Source organism: Schistocerca serialis, chromosome 2 (assembly GCF_023864345.2).
Source record: "Schistocerca serialis cubense isolate TAMUIC-IGC-003099 chromosome 2, iqSchSeri2.2, whole genome shotgun sequence".
NCBI classification, from domain to species: Eukaryota; Metazoa; Arthropoda; class Insecta; order Orthoptera; family Acrididae; genus Schistocerca; species Schistocerca serialis.
The window spans coordinates 1,159,735,971-1,159,752,531 of record NC_064639.1 but is presented as its reverse complement, the minus strand read 5'-3'; the positions used below and the strand labels follow the sequence as shown (position 1 = coordinate 1,159,752,531).

The 16,561-nt window shown below is 42.9% G+C and overlaps 1 protein-coding gene across 1 annotated transcript in view; it reads left to right on the top strand.

Annotated features, from left to right (window-relative positions):
• The window catches only part of LOC126458616 (ATP-binding cassette subfamily C member 4-like), a 305,514-nt gene that overhangs the window by 153,291 nt on the left and 135,662 nt on the right, over positions 1–16,561 (top strand). Inside the window, exons 2-3 of the mRNA XM_050095782.1 lie at positions 9,070–9,180; positions 11,759–11,896. Of these exons, the coding sequence (XP_049951739.1) occupies positions 9,070–9,180; positions 11,759–11,896 (249 nt within the window). The remainder of the gene's footprint in view (positions 1–9,069; positions 9,181–11,758; positions 11,897–16,561) is intronic.

Below are 16,561 nucleotides of genomic sequence, written 5' to 3'. Positions count from 1 at the left end.
GCTCTAGCATGGAAATTAAGCGTTTCCGGACACATGTCCACATGTCCACATAACATCCTTTCTTTATTTGTGTGTGAGGAATGTTTCCTGAAAGTTTGGCCGTACCTTTTTGTAACACCCTGTATAGTCACATGTGAGGCCCCAAAGGGCGATGGGCAGAAGCGCCAACATGGAAAGGACGACGCAGCCTGCCGCACAGATAAATGGCGGGATCGGCGTATCCCGCAGGACAGTTCTGCACAGAAAGCAATCCAGAAGGGACGTCTGTGTAGGTCAGGCGCGGGGATTGGCCTCCAGTTTCTGCTCCGGCTCTGCTCGCGCTCATACTTAGCCGCGTACCTCACTCCATGGAATTTTCTAATCAGTAGTAGTGTACTTCTAATTAAACTCACTGTCCAATTCTTGTTCAGATGAGCAATTAAAGATTGTATTTATTCAAGCCATTCTTTGTTGGATTATTTCGTGCCAGTTCCGTAAATCTTTCAAACTTCTAGTTAGCCATCTTGAGGTTTAACTGACTGGAGGGACTATTTCCAGTCTCTAGAGTCATTGAACGTCTAGAGCACGTGCTAGTCGCGACAATAGATACCCTGACTGGTAAAAAGTTAGCTCTGTCGCATCAGTTCTCAAAATTTCGTTACAAATATTATCCTTAAAGTACTGGAAATTTATTGGGTTATTTGTTTACACTTTTCCCTTTAGTGCTGAGCCACAAGTGGTTAGGTCCGGCGAACGCGGCACCCACAGTCCTTTCTTCTGCGAATCTTTCGTGGATTCGTGAAGTGACATGCTGCCCTATCAAGTCGAAAGGAAGTATTGGTGCTTTCGTGGGGAACACCACACCGTGAAGAGGCTTTTTATTAATCGTACGGCGATTGTTTACTGACCAGTATCTGTTGTTTCGTGAGTTAACACGACCCGTCAGATGGCATCAGGCTTCATCACTCATGAAACATAGCAGCGCATTCAACATCCACTCCGTTTCTGACGTAGCTACGTATAGTAATTCTTACGGTCTGCCTTGTCTTCCTCCTTCAGTTCTTGGACGCAAGTCATTTTGTAAGGCTCCATCCGTATGACGTGTAAAACATATTGACAGTACCAGCACGCAGCTTTAAATTGTTGAAAGTTCACGTGTCGACTTCTTTGACTCTGCATCATTCGTGCTCGAATGTCTGCGATCACAGCAGTGTATGAACAGACGGGGCGTTTGCAACTGGCCCTGTAGTACCGCCACTTTGTCACCAAATCCTGTATACTTCTCTTTGCTGGTATGGAAACGCAAGGAAACTAATTTGCAAAAATGTCACGCGTTTCCTTAAATGAGCCAGTAGTCACGTGTGCCCTCACTATTGTGATTCTTTCTTAAAGATCATACATCTCGCTGACATACTTCGCACATCTTAACCAAGTTGTAACGACTTTCGTGCTGACAGTAGAAAATGTAGTCGTAAAAACTTCGACACCATAGATGACAACTGGCGGTAGACAATAAGCAATCTAGTATTCGCGGCCGGCTCTTTCGTGCGGCACTCTGTATTTGTCAAAGAGTGCGAAGTGTAGGAAATGAAAAACGTAAGTCTAATTGTCTGCGAGCAAGTAATAAAGGCTAGAGTAGAGCGCATACATCTAGAGAACGGAGGAGAAAGCGATATGACTAGGAAACAACGTCCGCAGTAGTATACTACGTGTAAAACAAGGAATGTGTTTCACTCCGTTTCTTCTGAATGGAACAGCGATGATAATTTTCTGTAGTTTTAGTAATTATTGACTTCAAAACGTCTGTCCCCTCGTGGGTGAAACTTCGTGTGAGAAAATAGATTTGAATCGTCAACAGCTAAGACTAATAATGCGTAAACAATGGTTGAACCCACAGTGGACAGATCATGTCTGTAAATGTTTGTCGTGCAGTCATTTGTTTTACCTGTGGCTACCGGTGTAGATGCATGCGCGTGATTCTTACGGATTAGCTCTTTGTAAAGTTATAAACTGGTGTAGCATGGAATGCGCTCAAGTGGGACATTGATTTGGGTGGCACTGTGAAGAGCTTTCGGAGCACTACAAGGACCCAAAGTGTGACAGTAAAGATATTTGCCGGAATATACGTGAATCGTTATTAAATTCCAAGTCAAAGGTGTCGACTCATATGGCTCTACCCCATCGGCCGTCGAGGGGGGAGGGGGGGGGGAGCAGGAAGCAGGAAGGAGGGAGCTCGCTCAGTGTGGCCGCCTCCGTCGCGAGTACAATTCGTTAGTATGTATTGATCTTAAAATCGGACTGTAAAGTTCATCACGTTGGAAAGATATTTTGACTATTACCGTAAGTATCAGTGTTCGTGATCACATAAATCATTATTCATTGTTTCTGTGCCCGCCCAATAGCTCTTCTTTTTCTCGGGTTAGTATCACGTATGATTAAACACGTTACGCCAACCTCTACGGTTACAGAGAGAGAAGTCGACACGTTGGCTTTGACCCGCCGGGCATCTCCGGCTCCCTCTCCATTGGCGATCTGTTGCACTTCTCCATGGACCTCTCTTCAGCGATGTCTCGATCGTCTTTACTCACGGAGCATCGACAATGGCTTTCGTTTTTCCACTTACAAAACCGTTTATATGAATTTCTGGCGGCGCAGGTGGTTTCTCCCATCTTTACATTTTGGGCCTGTTGCTCTTTCGTTCGTTGAAACTACGAAATTACTGGAGGTCACGCTTAATAGGAAACTTTTGGTCCTCCCACGTGTCTTACCTGGCAGTCCGCTGTATGTGGTGCCTCAGTGTCCTACAGTCCTCAGTGGTACTTCCTGGGGGAGCAGATCGAACGACCTTCCTCCGTTTGTACCGGTCCCTTGTCCGATCGAAACTAGACTATGGGTGTTTCGTTTATGCATTTGCACGTCCGTCCCTCTTACACCGTCTCAACACTATCCACTATCCACCATCGTGGCATCCTTTTGGCCACTGGCGCCTTTTACGCTAGCCCGGTTTAGTCTGTATGCAGTAGCTGCCGGACTACCGCTGAACTAGAGCCGTGACTTTCTTCTCAGCAGATATGCATACAGTTTGTCTACCATGCGTGGCCACCCGTCCTATGCCGCCTCCTTCGATGACTCCTTTGATCGTCCCTCTTCTGTTACCTCCTGGAGTTCGCTTTCGGCTCTTGCTAAGGCAGCTTAACTTCACGCTATCTGCAACTTTCCCGGTGGGTGTGAACCCTTCACCACCTCGGCTTCGTGTGGTGGCACGTGTTAATCTTGGCCTTCAGTCGCTTCCTAAGGACACTACACCAGCCTCACTATATCGCCTTCAGTTTCACGGCCTTCCCACGGAATTTCGCGATATTACCGTTTGTACACTGATGGCTCTGATTGATGAGGGTGTCGGGTGCGCCTTCGCCGTTGGCGCCAACGCGCCGACGTTTTCCAGTACTGTATCAGGCCACCCAGTACTTCCGGCGACACAGGCTTTTAATTTGCGTCGTCTGCTCAGACTCTGTGCCCTTCAAAGCCTGTGTGCGCTGCACACCGTCCGTCCCTTATTGCAGCTGGTCAAGGAAAACTGTCACTTCCTCACTCTTGATGGAGCCACTGTGACGTTTATGTGCGTTCCTGGTCATGACGGTCTGACAGTAACGAGACTGCTGACGCTTCTGCCAAGGCTGCAGCCCTCGTACTTCAGCCTCCGAGTTCTTACGTTCTCTCAGATGATCTCTGTGTTGCCGTCTGTCAGCAGGTCCCTGTGCCATCACCAATGGTCCTCCTTTCATGGGAACAAGCTCCGGGCTATCCAGCGACTTGGACGACCTCCTCTCGGCCGTCTCGCCGCGAGGATATAATTTTAACTAGGTTGCTTGTTGGGCACTGTCTGTTTAGCTATCGGCGTGTAACTGGTGCTCCCCTACCTCTTTGTGCACATTGCGCCCAACTTTTAACTGTCCGCCATTTCCTGACGGAATATATATATATATATATCACTTACCTCCACGTTTGTGTTTGTCATTTGAGTTATCGGCCGTTTTAGCGAACTAGGCGTGGGTTGTCGACCGCCTTTTACTTTTTATCCGTCGTAGCAATATGGCGAAGGACATTTAGTTTTTAGTTCTGGACCTCCGTTTCTCTTTGGTGTATTTTATAGACCTTTCGCCATGTCCGTGTTTTTAGCTGTCTTCTCTTCGGTGGATTGGGATTGACGTGTAGTCCTTTTTTGCTCCTCTCTTTTCGTGTTCTATAGTTTTGACATGGGCGCGTATGACCCTAGTTGTTTTTGGCCCCTAAAACAAAACCATCTGGGTTCGGAGTCCACCAGGAAGCGATCAAAGAAGGAATCGTGAAGTTCTGTGTGTTAAATGGAGCTGTTGTATTCAAAGTATTCAATGACTGATACTGTTTTGGTCAATGATACTGTTTTGAAAACAGATGGATCAGCAGGTGTTGGTTGCTATTTAGTGTATGGTGTAATCGGTGAGTACTAGGCTGCACAATCTTTGTAGTCTCCCAAGAAAGGTAAACCACCTCAGAAGCTTTCAGAAAGTTTTGATGACTTCTACAGAAACACGATACGAAGGAAGGTACATACATTTTATTTCTTAACGAATTGCCAACAGCTGGACGTAATACATTGCTAATACACATGGATGTCACCGTTTAATGGAGTCAGCGTTATCTACGAACCATTAAATTGTTGATTTGAAGGAGCGCTCATTTATTATTTTGACGAGCCATGGTGGAATGCAGAACATACCCGAAGCAATTTCTGCGTAGATAGCACCATAAAATTCTTTAAACATGCGTTTCTCTTCGGATTATCCATCTGAAAAAAGGAGCCCCGTGTATAGGTAAACGCCTAATTGTTACGATACACTGGGAACAAAAGCAGGTTTCGTGGAAGGCTGGCTGTGGATTTTAGAATCCAAGAAGAGTGGCGATTATCATGAGAAGATGTACGGCAATACGTGCGAGGAGTAATTCAAAATGTTCTTTCTCGGCTTCGATGAAACGCAGTTATTATTAATAAAGCGCCGTACCATTCTCATCGAAAAGAAAGTTTCTAAGGCGAATTCCAATAAGCAAGATACAGTAGAGTGGCTAAAAATATAAAAATATCGCTTTTGAAGACAGCATGTTTAAGTAAGAACTACTAGAAATCGTTAAGGAAAACAGTTGCACACAACAAATAAGCAGTACAGGAAATGGCTAAAAATGGAGGGAAAATCTGTTCTATGAATTCCTCTGTACCACTGCAAATTAAATGCCATAGTTAGTTTGGCTTAGAAGCAGACTGTTGCAGCAAAAAATAGTACATACAAAATTTCGAAAGTTAAAGAACTATTATAAAATAAGCAGTAAGAACACTGCAGAAGAGTGGAACCAATGTGTCCTGAGTGTGATGGAAAAAGTTGAAACTTTTGTAATGAGACTGCATTTTAGAGGAGAAAGAGGAGCATTTTGTTGAAAGCCTGAATGAACGCAACTTCGTTCCATTAACCATAGTGGTTTCTTCCAGACGTTATGCTTTTACCATTATTGTAGCTGGTATTATTGCAATCGCTTGTTTGAATCTGCCATGCCACCTGTCGGTTTGTAAGTTTTCTTTCATAACATAGTAGCCGAAGTTCACAATGAAGTTTCTCACAAGCGACGCAAGCTTCCCTGTGACGTCAGCCCGGCGGCCAACTGCACAGCTGGTACACGAAGGAAATTGACACACCCCGGCATTCAGTGGATGGTAGTCAGTCTCGTGAAAGTGTTTCGCCCCAGCTCTCGGTGAGTACAAAATACGTAGTAAATACGCTCAGAATGACAGAAGACGTAAGTCAGAGAAAAGCTCGCGTCGTACGGAATCCAAAAAGCCTAAAAGTCCAGTGCCAAGCGAATGCGAATGCAGCTGGAAAGAAAAAGGAAAAAGATGCGGAACGATGGCAGCTGGCCCATAGCCACGCAGTGGCCAGCGACAGTCAAAAACTGGATTTTTCTATTCTGTAACCATTATACCACTGTGGAACCATTGTATTAGACAGGGTGATAACTGAATTGCATATGAATACAAACACTTGTGATTTTCTCCAATGTCTTCACGAAAATCTACGGCGCGGATCCGAACCGCGCTCGTTAAGTTTTTTTTCGTTTGTAGCTGCTGGTGCCCGCACCGTCCTGGAATCTGGGAGTATTGACTTTACTTTTATTACTAACTCGTAGACTCAGCATTGCTGAGCGCTATGGGAAATGCAGTAGATTTTAAAGTTCATTTCTGTTTCCCACTTTGAGAAGTGTATTTATATGGTGTTTTTATCTGATTTTGTTGTTGTTGATATGACGGAATTTCTCCTCCATCGTTCTGTTTCTTTTTTGCTGTTTCAAATTTTCAGTGAAAACTTCAACAAAGCATTACCTGTGTGTACTGTAGCCGTTATGTAAGCCAGTGTACTTTCTTAAATTTAGGGCACAGATTAGGAAGTACAAAGAGAGGAAACACGGCTGCAATCCATGCGCTAAAATTTAGTGCGCACGCGCGAAGTCTGCTATATTGAAACAGAGTAAACAGTTGTTAGAGGCAAAAGTATACGGATAGTGTTTCCTATATTTGATTAATTGCGCAGTTTAGCTGCTATGTTTACCTACAAATAAACATTTGTTGTATGTAAAGTAAAAATTAGAAATACATGTTAATACTTTAAGCCGTGCCGTTGTTACACTGAACAGTAGTAAAAGAAACGGCGACACGGGAATGTAACGAGCGGTTCGCTCAAAGCGGCTGATAGCAGTACTACATGAGAAAACTGATTTGCCGATTCTCTTGCTGTTAATGAGAGGTCATTAAACTGTAAAATATACTGTTATGCAAATGAAGCAAAGCTACATCATTTTCTGGAATTAACGTTTTGGCAGAGGTTCTCCTTTTCTTTTACAACATTAAAAACGGCTTGTTTCGGATTTGCGCATTTTCTTCACTACATAATACCTCTCATTCGTTTCTGAAGAAACTAATTGACGTGCACAACTGATTTCTTTCGTGCCTTACAGTTTTTTATTACACCTTGAAGATGAAGAGTCAATTTGTTCGATATTGCTCATAGTGTGATACTTAATTCCCAAGTACTCCGTACCGTAAAATTTGAAGACTTTGCAGTGAAAAATAGAGGAGAATGCACTGCTCGGTCACAGGTCAATGAAAGACTGTCTCACATTATTATTCTATACCAATCGAAGCAGCAATTAGGAAATTAAACCGCTGCTTGTTTACCATTCAGAAACGCCGTGAACCTTCGAGAAGTGTAAAGTCCAGAAGAGCACGCCAAGTGTGATGTTGAGGTCCAACAACAAGGCTTGGTAGACGTGTGATCTTTCTGTGATTGGATGAATTAAGTGTTTGGTCTTTTGGTGAAAAAAATATTTGCTAGAGATGACTCTGCAACTCTGTATCTTGCTTATTATGGATAACGCTTATGCCCATTATCCAGGCCTACAAGAGCAACTTCTTGGAAAATCAATTCCTCAAGATCCAATTTCTGCCTCCCAACACCACTCTGTTACTCAAGCCTATGGAGCAGCAGATTATTTCTGACTTTAAGAAGCTCTGCACTAAAACATTCTTTGAACATTGCTTTGAGTTTGCTGAAGCAATCAATTTCGCTCTTAGTTTCGGAAGTATCAGTTACACATTGTTGCCTGCATCAAGACGATCAAACAGGCATGGGAACTGGTTACCAAGAAAACTGTCACTTCTGCTTGGAAGAAGTTTTGGCCAGAATGCATTGTCGAATGTCACTCTGAAGCATTTGAGTCGGTACTTCCGGAGTCTGTAGTCAGCGAGTTGTGGCTTTGGCCAAGAGTATTGGACTAGAATTGGATAACAATGATGTCAATGAACTTGTGGAAGATCACAGCCAAGAAATGACTACTGAATAGTTTATAGAGCTGCAGTGTGTTTCACAGCAGGAAGTTGTGGAGAAGAGTTCTTCAGATGAGGAGGCGGAGGCAGAGGTGGTAAAGCAAAGCAGCAATCTTCTGACACAATAAGAGAAATGCTGAAAGCATGGGAATCGGTTGGCCGGCTGGAGTGGCCGAGCGGTTAAAGGCGCTACAGTCTGGAACCGCACGACCACTACGGTCGCAGGTTCGAATCCTGCCGCGGGCATGGATGTGTGTGATGTCCTTAGGTTAGTTAGGTTTAAGTAGTTCTAAGTTCTAGGAGACTTATGACCACAGCAGTTGAGTCCCATAGTACTCAGAGCCATTTGAACCATTTTGGGAATCGGTTGCACCGTGCATTGAAAATCACCACCCCCCCCAATAAAGCAGTGGCTACATGTGCTACAAATTTGACAATGTGTATCAGTTTTTTGCCAAGTGTTGGAGCATCAGCAGAAAGAAATGACTATAGACAGCTTTCTTAAAAATTAGTTGCGTTTCATGAATAAAGTGTGTAATGCTGCATGTAAAATTTTCTTTGACTAAATTGCATGAATAAGATAAAACGTTTAGTACTTTTCTGCATGGAAAGCATTAATGTATTTTACATTAATTTATGAGATATTGTTTTGCTTAAGGAGTGTTTTACGCTACACGAGTAAGATTCTGGAACGACTTACGCTTGCTGTGTGATGTTCCACTGTACTGCATATTTGAGACATAACACACAAATCTTGTATCCATGACCAGATTTATTTAGGTAGTTCGAGGTAACTGTTCTCATCAAATGCATTCATAAAATCTACCAGATATAATTTATTAAATTCTACCCACTGTGATAAATGGAGTACAGGTCATTTATAAAATACAGACACACATGTCAATTACACCATGGACTGATTCCAATTGAAACTAGTCCCGGTTAACTGGCTGTTTCGTTAGTTTCTCACGTTCGAAAAAGTCAAAGGTTTCTTTTTCTGGACAGAATTATACCTAGTACCATTATAGCACTTGTTCCTCTTTATGGCTGATTACACTTTATCATCAATATATATTTTGCATTAGAGGTATTTCTGATTTAAAATATTGAAATTATACTCCTCCCTTTTCTTAGGAAACCTGATCATGAATGTAAGAAATTATTAATTTTCCCTTCTTTCACAGGTGGTTAAAAGACCTCTTTAAGAAAGGAACTGAGAAGGATCTTGAAATTGATGACCTCTACGATGCCTTAAAGAGAGATAATTCACAAGATTTAGGGGACAGACTTGAAGCGTAAGTTAAGCCTTCAGAAAGTTTTTATTTTTATCATCTATTGGTACTCCCTTGGAATGGTTTGTATATGAAGTTATCAGAAGTTTCTGATTCATAATATGGTAGTTTTTGTGTGACTTGTTTAAAACACTATGCCTTATACACAAATACGTGATGGATGAATTCCAGAAAGAAAAGTTAGTTTCACAATAATACATACAAACAAGAACTCATGTAGACAATATTATTTACTAGAGCACTTAAGTGGAATGCCGTTCTGGGTACACATTGTATGTGTAATTATTTTCAACTTCATATGTCCACATACGTGAAGAACAGAATGAATATTTTACTCTTAAATTGCGTACATGCTGTGTTGAAATTCCTGATGAATTAAAACTGTGTACCAGAGGACAACTTGAACATAGAACAATGCCAAAGGTTCTGAGCGAGTCCTGGTCCAGAAGCCAGCTGTAATCTTTCGGGAAGTTTCATACATGAAGAAAAACAATAACTGAATGTGACTTACTTTGTTGCAGTATTGATTTTATCTTAAATTAAGGTCTATATTTACATCAATTTAAAGATAAATAAAGTAATGCATGTTCTTATATGATGCCTCATAAGAAGGTAGTTACGGTAATACAGAGATTACTGTTTCGCTCTGCAGATTCCGGTCCAAGCTGCTGGAGATGGCGCTCGTGTGTGTGAGGTTTGCATGTGTGTGCACATGCATGTGCATCTGGTTTTTCCTTTCCTGATGAAGGCTTTGGCTGAGAGCTAAATGTGTAACTGTCTTTTCATTGTGCTTCTCTGCAATTCATTGTCATCTTTATGTAGAGTAGCAGTCTGTTTTTTCCTTACATTGTTGATATTCCAGATTGGAATTTCCATTGTTTGATTTCATTCTAAAGGTGCATTTTTAGGCATAGATTTCATGTGAAGTAAGTAACTTAAGTGTTCAGTGCCAATCGACATAGCAAGGTCAGGTTGTTCATTATAGTCTTCATTATAGTCAGCTCATGATACATGTAATTCATACCGTAATAGAATAGGGGTAAGAATGTGTACTTCGAATGAAATTTTCATGGACATAAGTGGTAAGGGTATCTGGTTATAAGATCACCTCGTGATAATGGAGAAGTGAGTCATTTTAAACATAAGTATCATTAAAGTACATATTCCAGTTCATTCTGAAGATTTGAACTGTAACAGATTGCCTCCTGGATTATGCACTATAAAGTAACCAGAGCTACATCTGTAGTATCAAATACACAGCCTGACAAAAAAGCACAGGCACAGGCACAGGAGAAGAGAAAACAAAAAAACTTTACAGGTTGAGAGGGTGTGATATATTATTCCATTGATGATAAAATAGTCAAAATCTACAAATGACTTTGTAGCATGATCCCCTTATCATTACGACGTATCCTCTCTGGCCTGGATGCGAGTACTGTTTCAGTCGGAACAGTGTCGCGAAGCCGTTGGAGCCTCTCCAGAGGCGGACTAGCCCACGGCTGTGGTAACTGGTTGATCATATCCTGAATACTGGCACCGAAATGGAGTTGACATTCGAGGTGCTCCCTCAGTTTCTATAGAGGACAGATCTGGGGATTCTTGCTGGCCACGTGAATACCTCAGTATTATTCAGACAGTTCATAGAGATGTGACCATGTCTCAGTGAGCATTGTTACATTGAAAATGGCTCCATGATAGTGTAGTGCGAGAGGTAAGACATGAAAATGAGGCCTGTCAGCGACATTTGCGATGTCAGAGTTCCCTCAGTCATCGCCAGCCGAGACATGAAGTCATACCCAAAGGCTCCGCACATCATGATGCCAGGAGTAACAATGATGTATCTCTAACAAAACATTGGAAAAATAGGTCCCCTCCCTAGGTCACTGCCTTACTTGCCAATTATGGTCATCCAGTATAGTGCAGAATTTTCGTTTGTCACTGAACTGAACTGAAGCCAGCAATGAGCAGTCTGCACGTCAGTCATGCTACCGTGCCAAATGCAGCAGTTTGTGTTGTGTTGTGTTAATGGCAGCCTACACTTTGGACAGTAATTCCCAAGTCTGCTGCTGCTAATCTTGACCAATGATGCAGGGTGACACAGAATGTCGACGTGAGTACATTACTTGTCATGTGCCAGTCACAGATGTGAAGTAAAGTGGGGTACAATGTGCTCGGTGCAATCGTCTTTTGTGATTGTCAGATATGGTTGGCCAGATCCTTGACGAGTATGCCGGCCCTCACGTTTGCTTGCAGCTCGACATTGTACCACACTCGCACTCTAAAGCCCCACAAATAAGGATATTGCGTAATTGGACCAGATGGCCAGAGACCTACAATGAAGTCCCTTTCAATGTCTTGTCAGATGCTGATAATGCTGTGTCACAGGAGTATGTGGCATCTGCATGTCACACCTCTTATATACCCTAACAGGCCTGGTAAACCGCAGTAATAAGGAACTAACTAATGTGCTCTGTGGTGGTCGTAATACCTGTCAGAGAGAACTGCAGCTCCTAATTGTTTACATACCGTGTGTGGGTGTGTTTGCTTCTGTTGTGACATTAAAGGAAGTTTTCTGTTTCAGGAACTGGAAGTATGAATTAAAGAGAGTTCAGGCAAAACATGGCGCAAAACCAAGTCTGACTAGAGCTATTTTCAAAACTTTCATTGGCCAGTATGTAATACATGGCTTGATGTTAGGTTTTTATCATTTAATTTTAAGGTGAGTGTGCTACATAATTTGCGTAGTTTGTAACATTGCAGGCAGCATCAACATTTAAATATGTACCTTACACCAAATATGCCTTGGAAATACTGAAAATTGTGTGAGCATTTATCCTTACGTTCATAGATGATTTTGATTACTTTCCCAATGCTTTAGATTATTTTCACATATGATGAGTGGTTGTCTCTCATGACATTGAAGACTTGCTCCCAGTGAACTTGATGGTGAAAGTGTACTGGTCTGATTACTGCAGTCATTTCCCTCTGGTCAACTGTACATATGAATGACTTTCATTACATATAATAATGTAAAAGGAGAAACTATATACTCTTTGGTGGATGTATTTGTGAAATGTAATGTTTAACATACAAGGTATCCATTTCTATCTGAAACTATTCTGTGCAGACTTGTATGGGTGGTTATCTGTCCAATCTAAGTTTGCACCAGAGAACATCTCATCAACATCTTCATTACATGCACAACACACATGAAAATTGCATAATATTGAACCCAAAAAATGTAAAACGTATTGTTACTGGGTACTCAAAGGACTTAAAAAGTGAAGCGACGTTCCTTAAATAATTTGTTTCTTACCGCACATCCAGAGTGTGATGAGCAGAATTTTTGTGCTACCAAAGCAGATGTACATATCAAAACAGTCAACACATGCTCTGTAGCTTTGCAGGGATAGGCAGCTTGGAGCACTTTGGGATAATTTACATATAACATAGAATAGGCATGTTCAGTGACATAAGAAGTAATAGCTCACTAAGCTAATCTCAGTTTGTTCAAGAGACTAGTTTTGGAAATGGTTGTACTATCACCAATCATTACTTATCGCAGGGGTGATAACTTAATCACTGAACATGGTCGGTGATACGAGCAGCCTATGAACATACTGTGCATAATCCGTTACTCAGTTGACCACTGTAACACTGAGATGTTCCTTTGCCCAAGCAACCACTGAAGACACTGCACAATCCATCACTCAAGCTACCACTACGATCGGACAGCGTGGGGGCATTGATAAGGCTCGGGTGACCACTGAAGTAGGAACTGGATGCCACATTTGCAGACTGTAGCATTAAGGTTGTGTGTTTCTGCTTTTATGTCAGCTGGCCAGTGCGCGTACTAGCAGCAACATGGCTGAGGTAGGTGCTGTAAGCTAGCAGTTTGGCTAAGGCTGTCACCAGCTCTGCATTGCAACCCGCACTGTAGGTTCGCCGTTGGCTGACACATGGCAATGCTGTGGTTAGCTATCCTTGCTAATCGTGGCTGGTAGTCTCACACAGCTGCACCCCTCCTCCCCCTCTCCCTCTCCCTCCCCCTCCTTTTCCCCACAGGTAGTAGTGTGGAGGCGAACTGAGCTGGTAAGCTGGCAAGCGCACTCACTGCACAGTGTGTGACTGACAGTTTTGTGGTGGTGGTGGTGGTGGTGGTGGTGGTGGTGGTGGTGGTGGTGGTGGTGGTGGTGGTGGTGGTGGTGGTGGTGCCAACCTCACCACCACCATCTGAAGGTGCTGGAGGAGGAGGAGGAGGAGGAGGAGGAGGAGGAGGAGGAGGAGGAGGAGGAGGGGTGTTGAGTAGTGGCAGGGATAGTTTGGAAGGTGTAGGGCCAACCTCCAGCGTATGGTGACCTGCCCAACAATCTTATGAGAACTGGAGTTCATAGTTTGGCGACCAGGTGTGGTGCCTTCACTGCAGAAAATTACATGTGAGGCACCATCCAAATCTGTGTGAACAAATGAAGATGGGATATCATTCTGAGAGCTGAGCCAGGTTGATGGATGCCTGCAATGTGGGAGTGCAGTCCATCCAGCAAGGCTGGTATGTCAGAGGGAGAAGTGGTAGCAGATGACTTGACAAATTACTCAGGTATCAGAAGGGGCTCACCTTAGACCAACCCAGTCACTGAAGTACAGAGGTATATTCGAAACTTGTGCAGAGGCTGGGAAGGACGATGGGGTGTTCAGTAGTCGTGGTAAAGTATAGCAATCCTCAGTGTGTGATGCCATTGCTAGATCAGTACCATTGCTGGCTGGGTGGTATGTGGTGGTGTGGTGCCAATGAGTACCATACTCTTCTGGGATTAAAATTACCTTCTGCAATCTGTTGTGATGTTGAGGAGGAACCAAAATGAGTCACTCATGAATGCTTGTGCCACAGTTTCAGCTGAGGTGTCTGGAATTTGTGCTTCCCCTGGCCAGAATGTGCAACAGTTGATGGTAGTTATAAGATACTGCTGGACATTAGAGATGGGTGGGGACTGACAGTAAATATGGCCTGTGTAAACCTTCCTTTAGCCTCAGGCAAATGACAAATGGAAGCGTGGACCTTACTACGCTGACAAGCAACACAACTGTAGGTCCAGCTGCGAGAGTTTGTGCAGATGCCAGGCCACACACAAACTGATGGGTAACAAGCCTGGCATTAACAGGTTTAACACTATGGTGGCACAGGTTGTGGGTACTGTCAAAGGGCTGCCAGCAGAAAGTGGTTGATAGGAAAGATTGTGGCTTGCCAGTGGTGTCACAGAACAGTTTCATGTCTGTGCCAAGAATCCAGTGTCTGGATTGTGGCAGTAAGTCTAGCTCCATATTGACCTGTTGGCTGCAGTGAGAGAGACAAAATTGATGCAACCAGTGATCATGATGGACAGTCAGCGACAGTATTGTCAAATCTCTAAATATGCCGAACTTGCTGAACAGAGACTTACGCTCCAGCTGGTGGAACTGGCTCGCTGAGGAGTATCTGATTGTCTGCTGCAAGGTGTATGTGATGGGTTTGTGGTTTGAAAACATCATAAAGTTCACAGTCTCCCTTTGTTTGGTGAAAGTAGCAGATTGCCTCATACAGGGCAAACAAGTCCGTGTCATACACACTCCACTGACTTTGTGCAGGCGTAAGCTGCTCCAAAAATAAGGCAAATAGTTTCCAGGAACCGCTGAAGTGCTGCTGCACCAACGACTTGCTGGCTGGTGTCAGCCACCAGTGGCAGTTGGGTATCATGTGCAGGGAGCCAGAAGTGCAGCATCAGCAAGGCTGTTCTTTGCAGCGATGGAGGTGGTGCCCATTTTGCACATCCAAGGAATGTGACTGTTTCCCTTAGTGTTTGAGCCAGCAAGTCTGTCTGTCAACAGTTCTTTAACGGAGGCTGCATCAAGCAGATGGCGGTGGTAGAATTTCAGCATCTGTGGAACCAGCAGAGTTCTTGAAGAGTTGAAGGGAGCTGAATTTCCTGAATAGCCTGAACTTTCTCAGATAGGGTAGCAATGCTGATTGCACAAATCTGGTGACCCAGAAATGACACCTGGGAGACTCTGAAGATGCATTTGGAAGGATTAATGATAGCCTCAGAATTGTTTGACATTGAAACACTGCTGACAGATGTTTCCAGCTTTGCTGCAGCAAAGAAGCAAACAGAAAGATGTTGTTGAGATGGGTGAAGCAAAGGTGTTGGTCATGAAGCATATATTCAATGAATTGCTGCTATGTTTGTGTAGCATTCTGGAAACCAAATTTCATGTAAAGATATTAGAAGAGGCCAAAGGGCATGGTGATGCCTTTATTCAAGATGTCTTCTGTGGTGACTAGTAAGAGGGTCGTTCAGTGAGTCCCTTGAAAAAGATGGAAAAAATTCAGGATTTTTTTATTTTTCATCATAATTCCCCTATTAACTCTTTACAGTTTCCCAATTGTTCCTCCAACTTTGTTATCCAAAAATTGGGATTTTGTAAGATCTGCAAAATAAGATCTGTGTGGCCGATGACATCCTTAGTCATTTAAATTCAGAAATAAAAAAGCCTCTGAGAGTCAAATCTAGTGAAAAACAGTGTTTGTTCCAATAATTTGAGCTTTAATTCTGTAATTTGGGCTGTTGAAGGTGCACATATAGCATCCAGTGCTTTCCAGAAAAAGACACAGTTTCAATGTTCTTTGCGCAATAGTATCTTCTTGGGCTCCACTAAAAGAGACATTCCTTCTCATTCGACTTCTGGAGCAGGCATGGCTGCAGGCTGTGCATCACAGGGGATCTCGTCTGTGTTTGCTGTGCGAAGGTGTGAAGGAAGAGAATCTTGTTCTTGCTCAAATGAGGATGTATATCCTCAGTTTCTTCATTAAGCTGGTGCAATAATAATGCATAATACTCCCCAATTATTGTTTGTCCCTTTTGCAATTAATTGATGTAGGTGACTCTGCATGCATCCCAAAAACATGTGGCCATCACCTTTCCAGCCAGTTTGTGTCTTCATGTTCCTCAGATTCCGTCTGCATTCAAAAACCCAAACCAAAAAACATTCAAAAACTGTTTTGATTACTCCTTAGTCTCTGCAGTATAGTAGGTTAGGGTAGCCATATTTTGTCCACAGTTCGGTATTAATGCTGAAACCTGGCAGAAAAAGTGTCAAAACAATGTTGGCCTCACCTTCGAACCTATGGTTGTGTTTGTTCTCCACAGTGAGCAAGCACGGCACAAATTTTTTTTTTTTTTTTTTTTTTTTTTTTTTTTTTTTTACATACTATTTTTCATGCAAAACTGAAAGCACTGTACCTTGTGACATACCTATGGCCTCATATATTTCATTCAGTTATTCATCGGTCACTGAAAACAATATTGTGGATTTTATCAGTCATTTCTGGGTGGTCACTTCCACCGGAAAT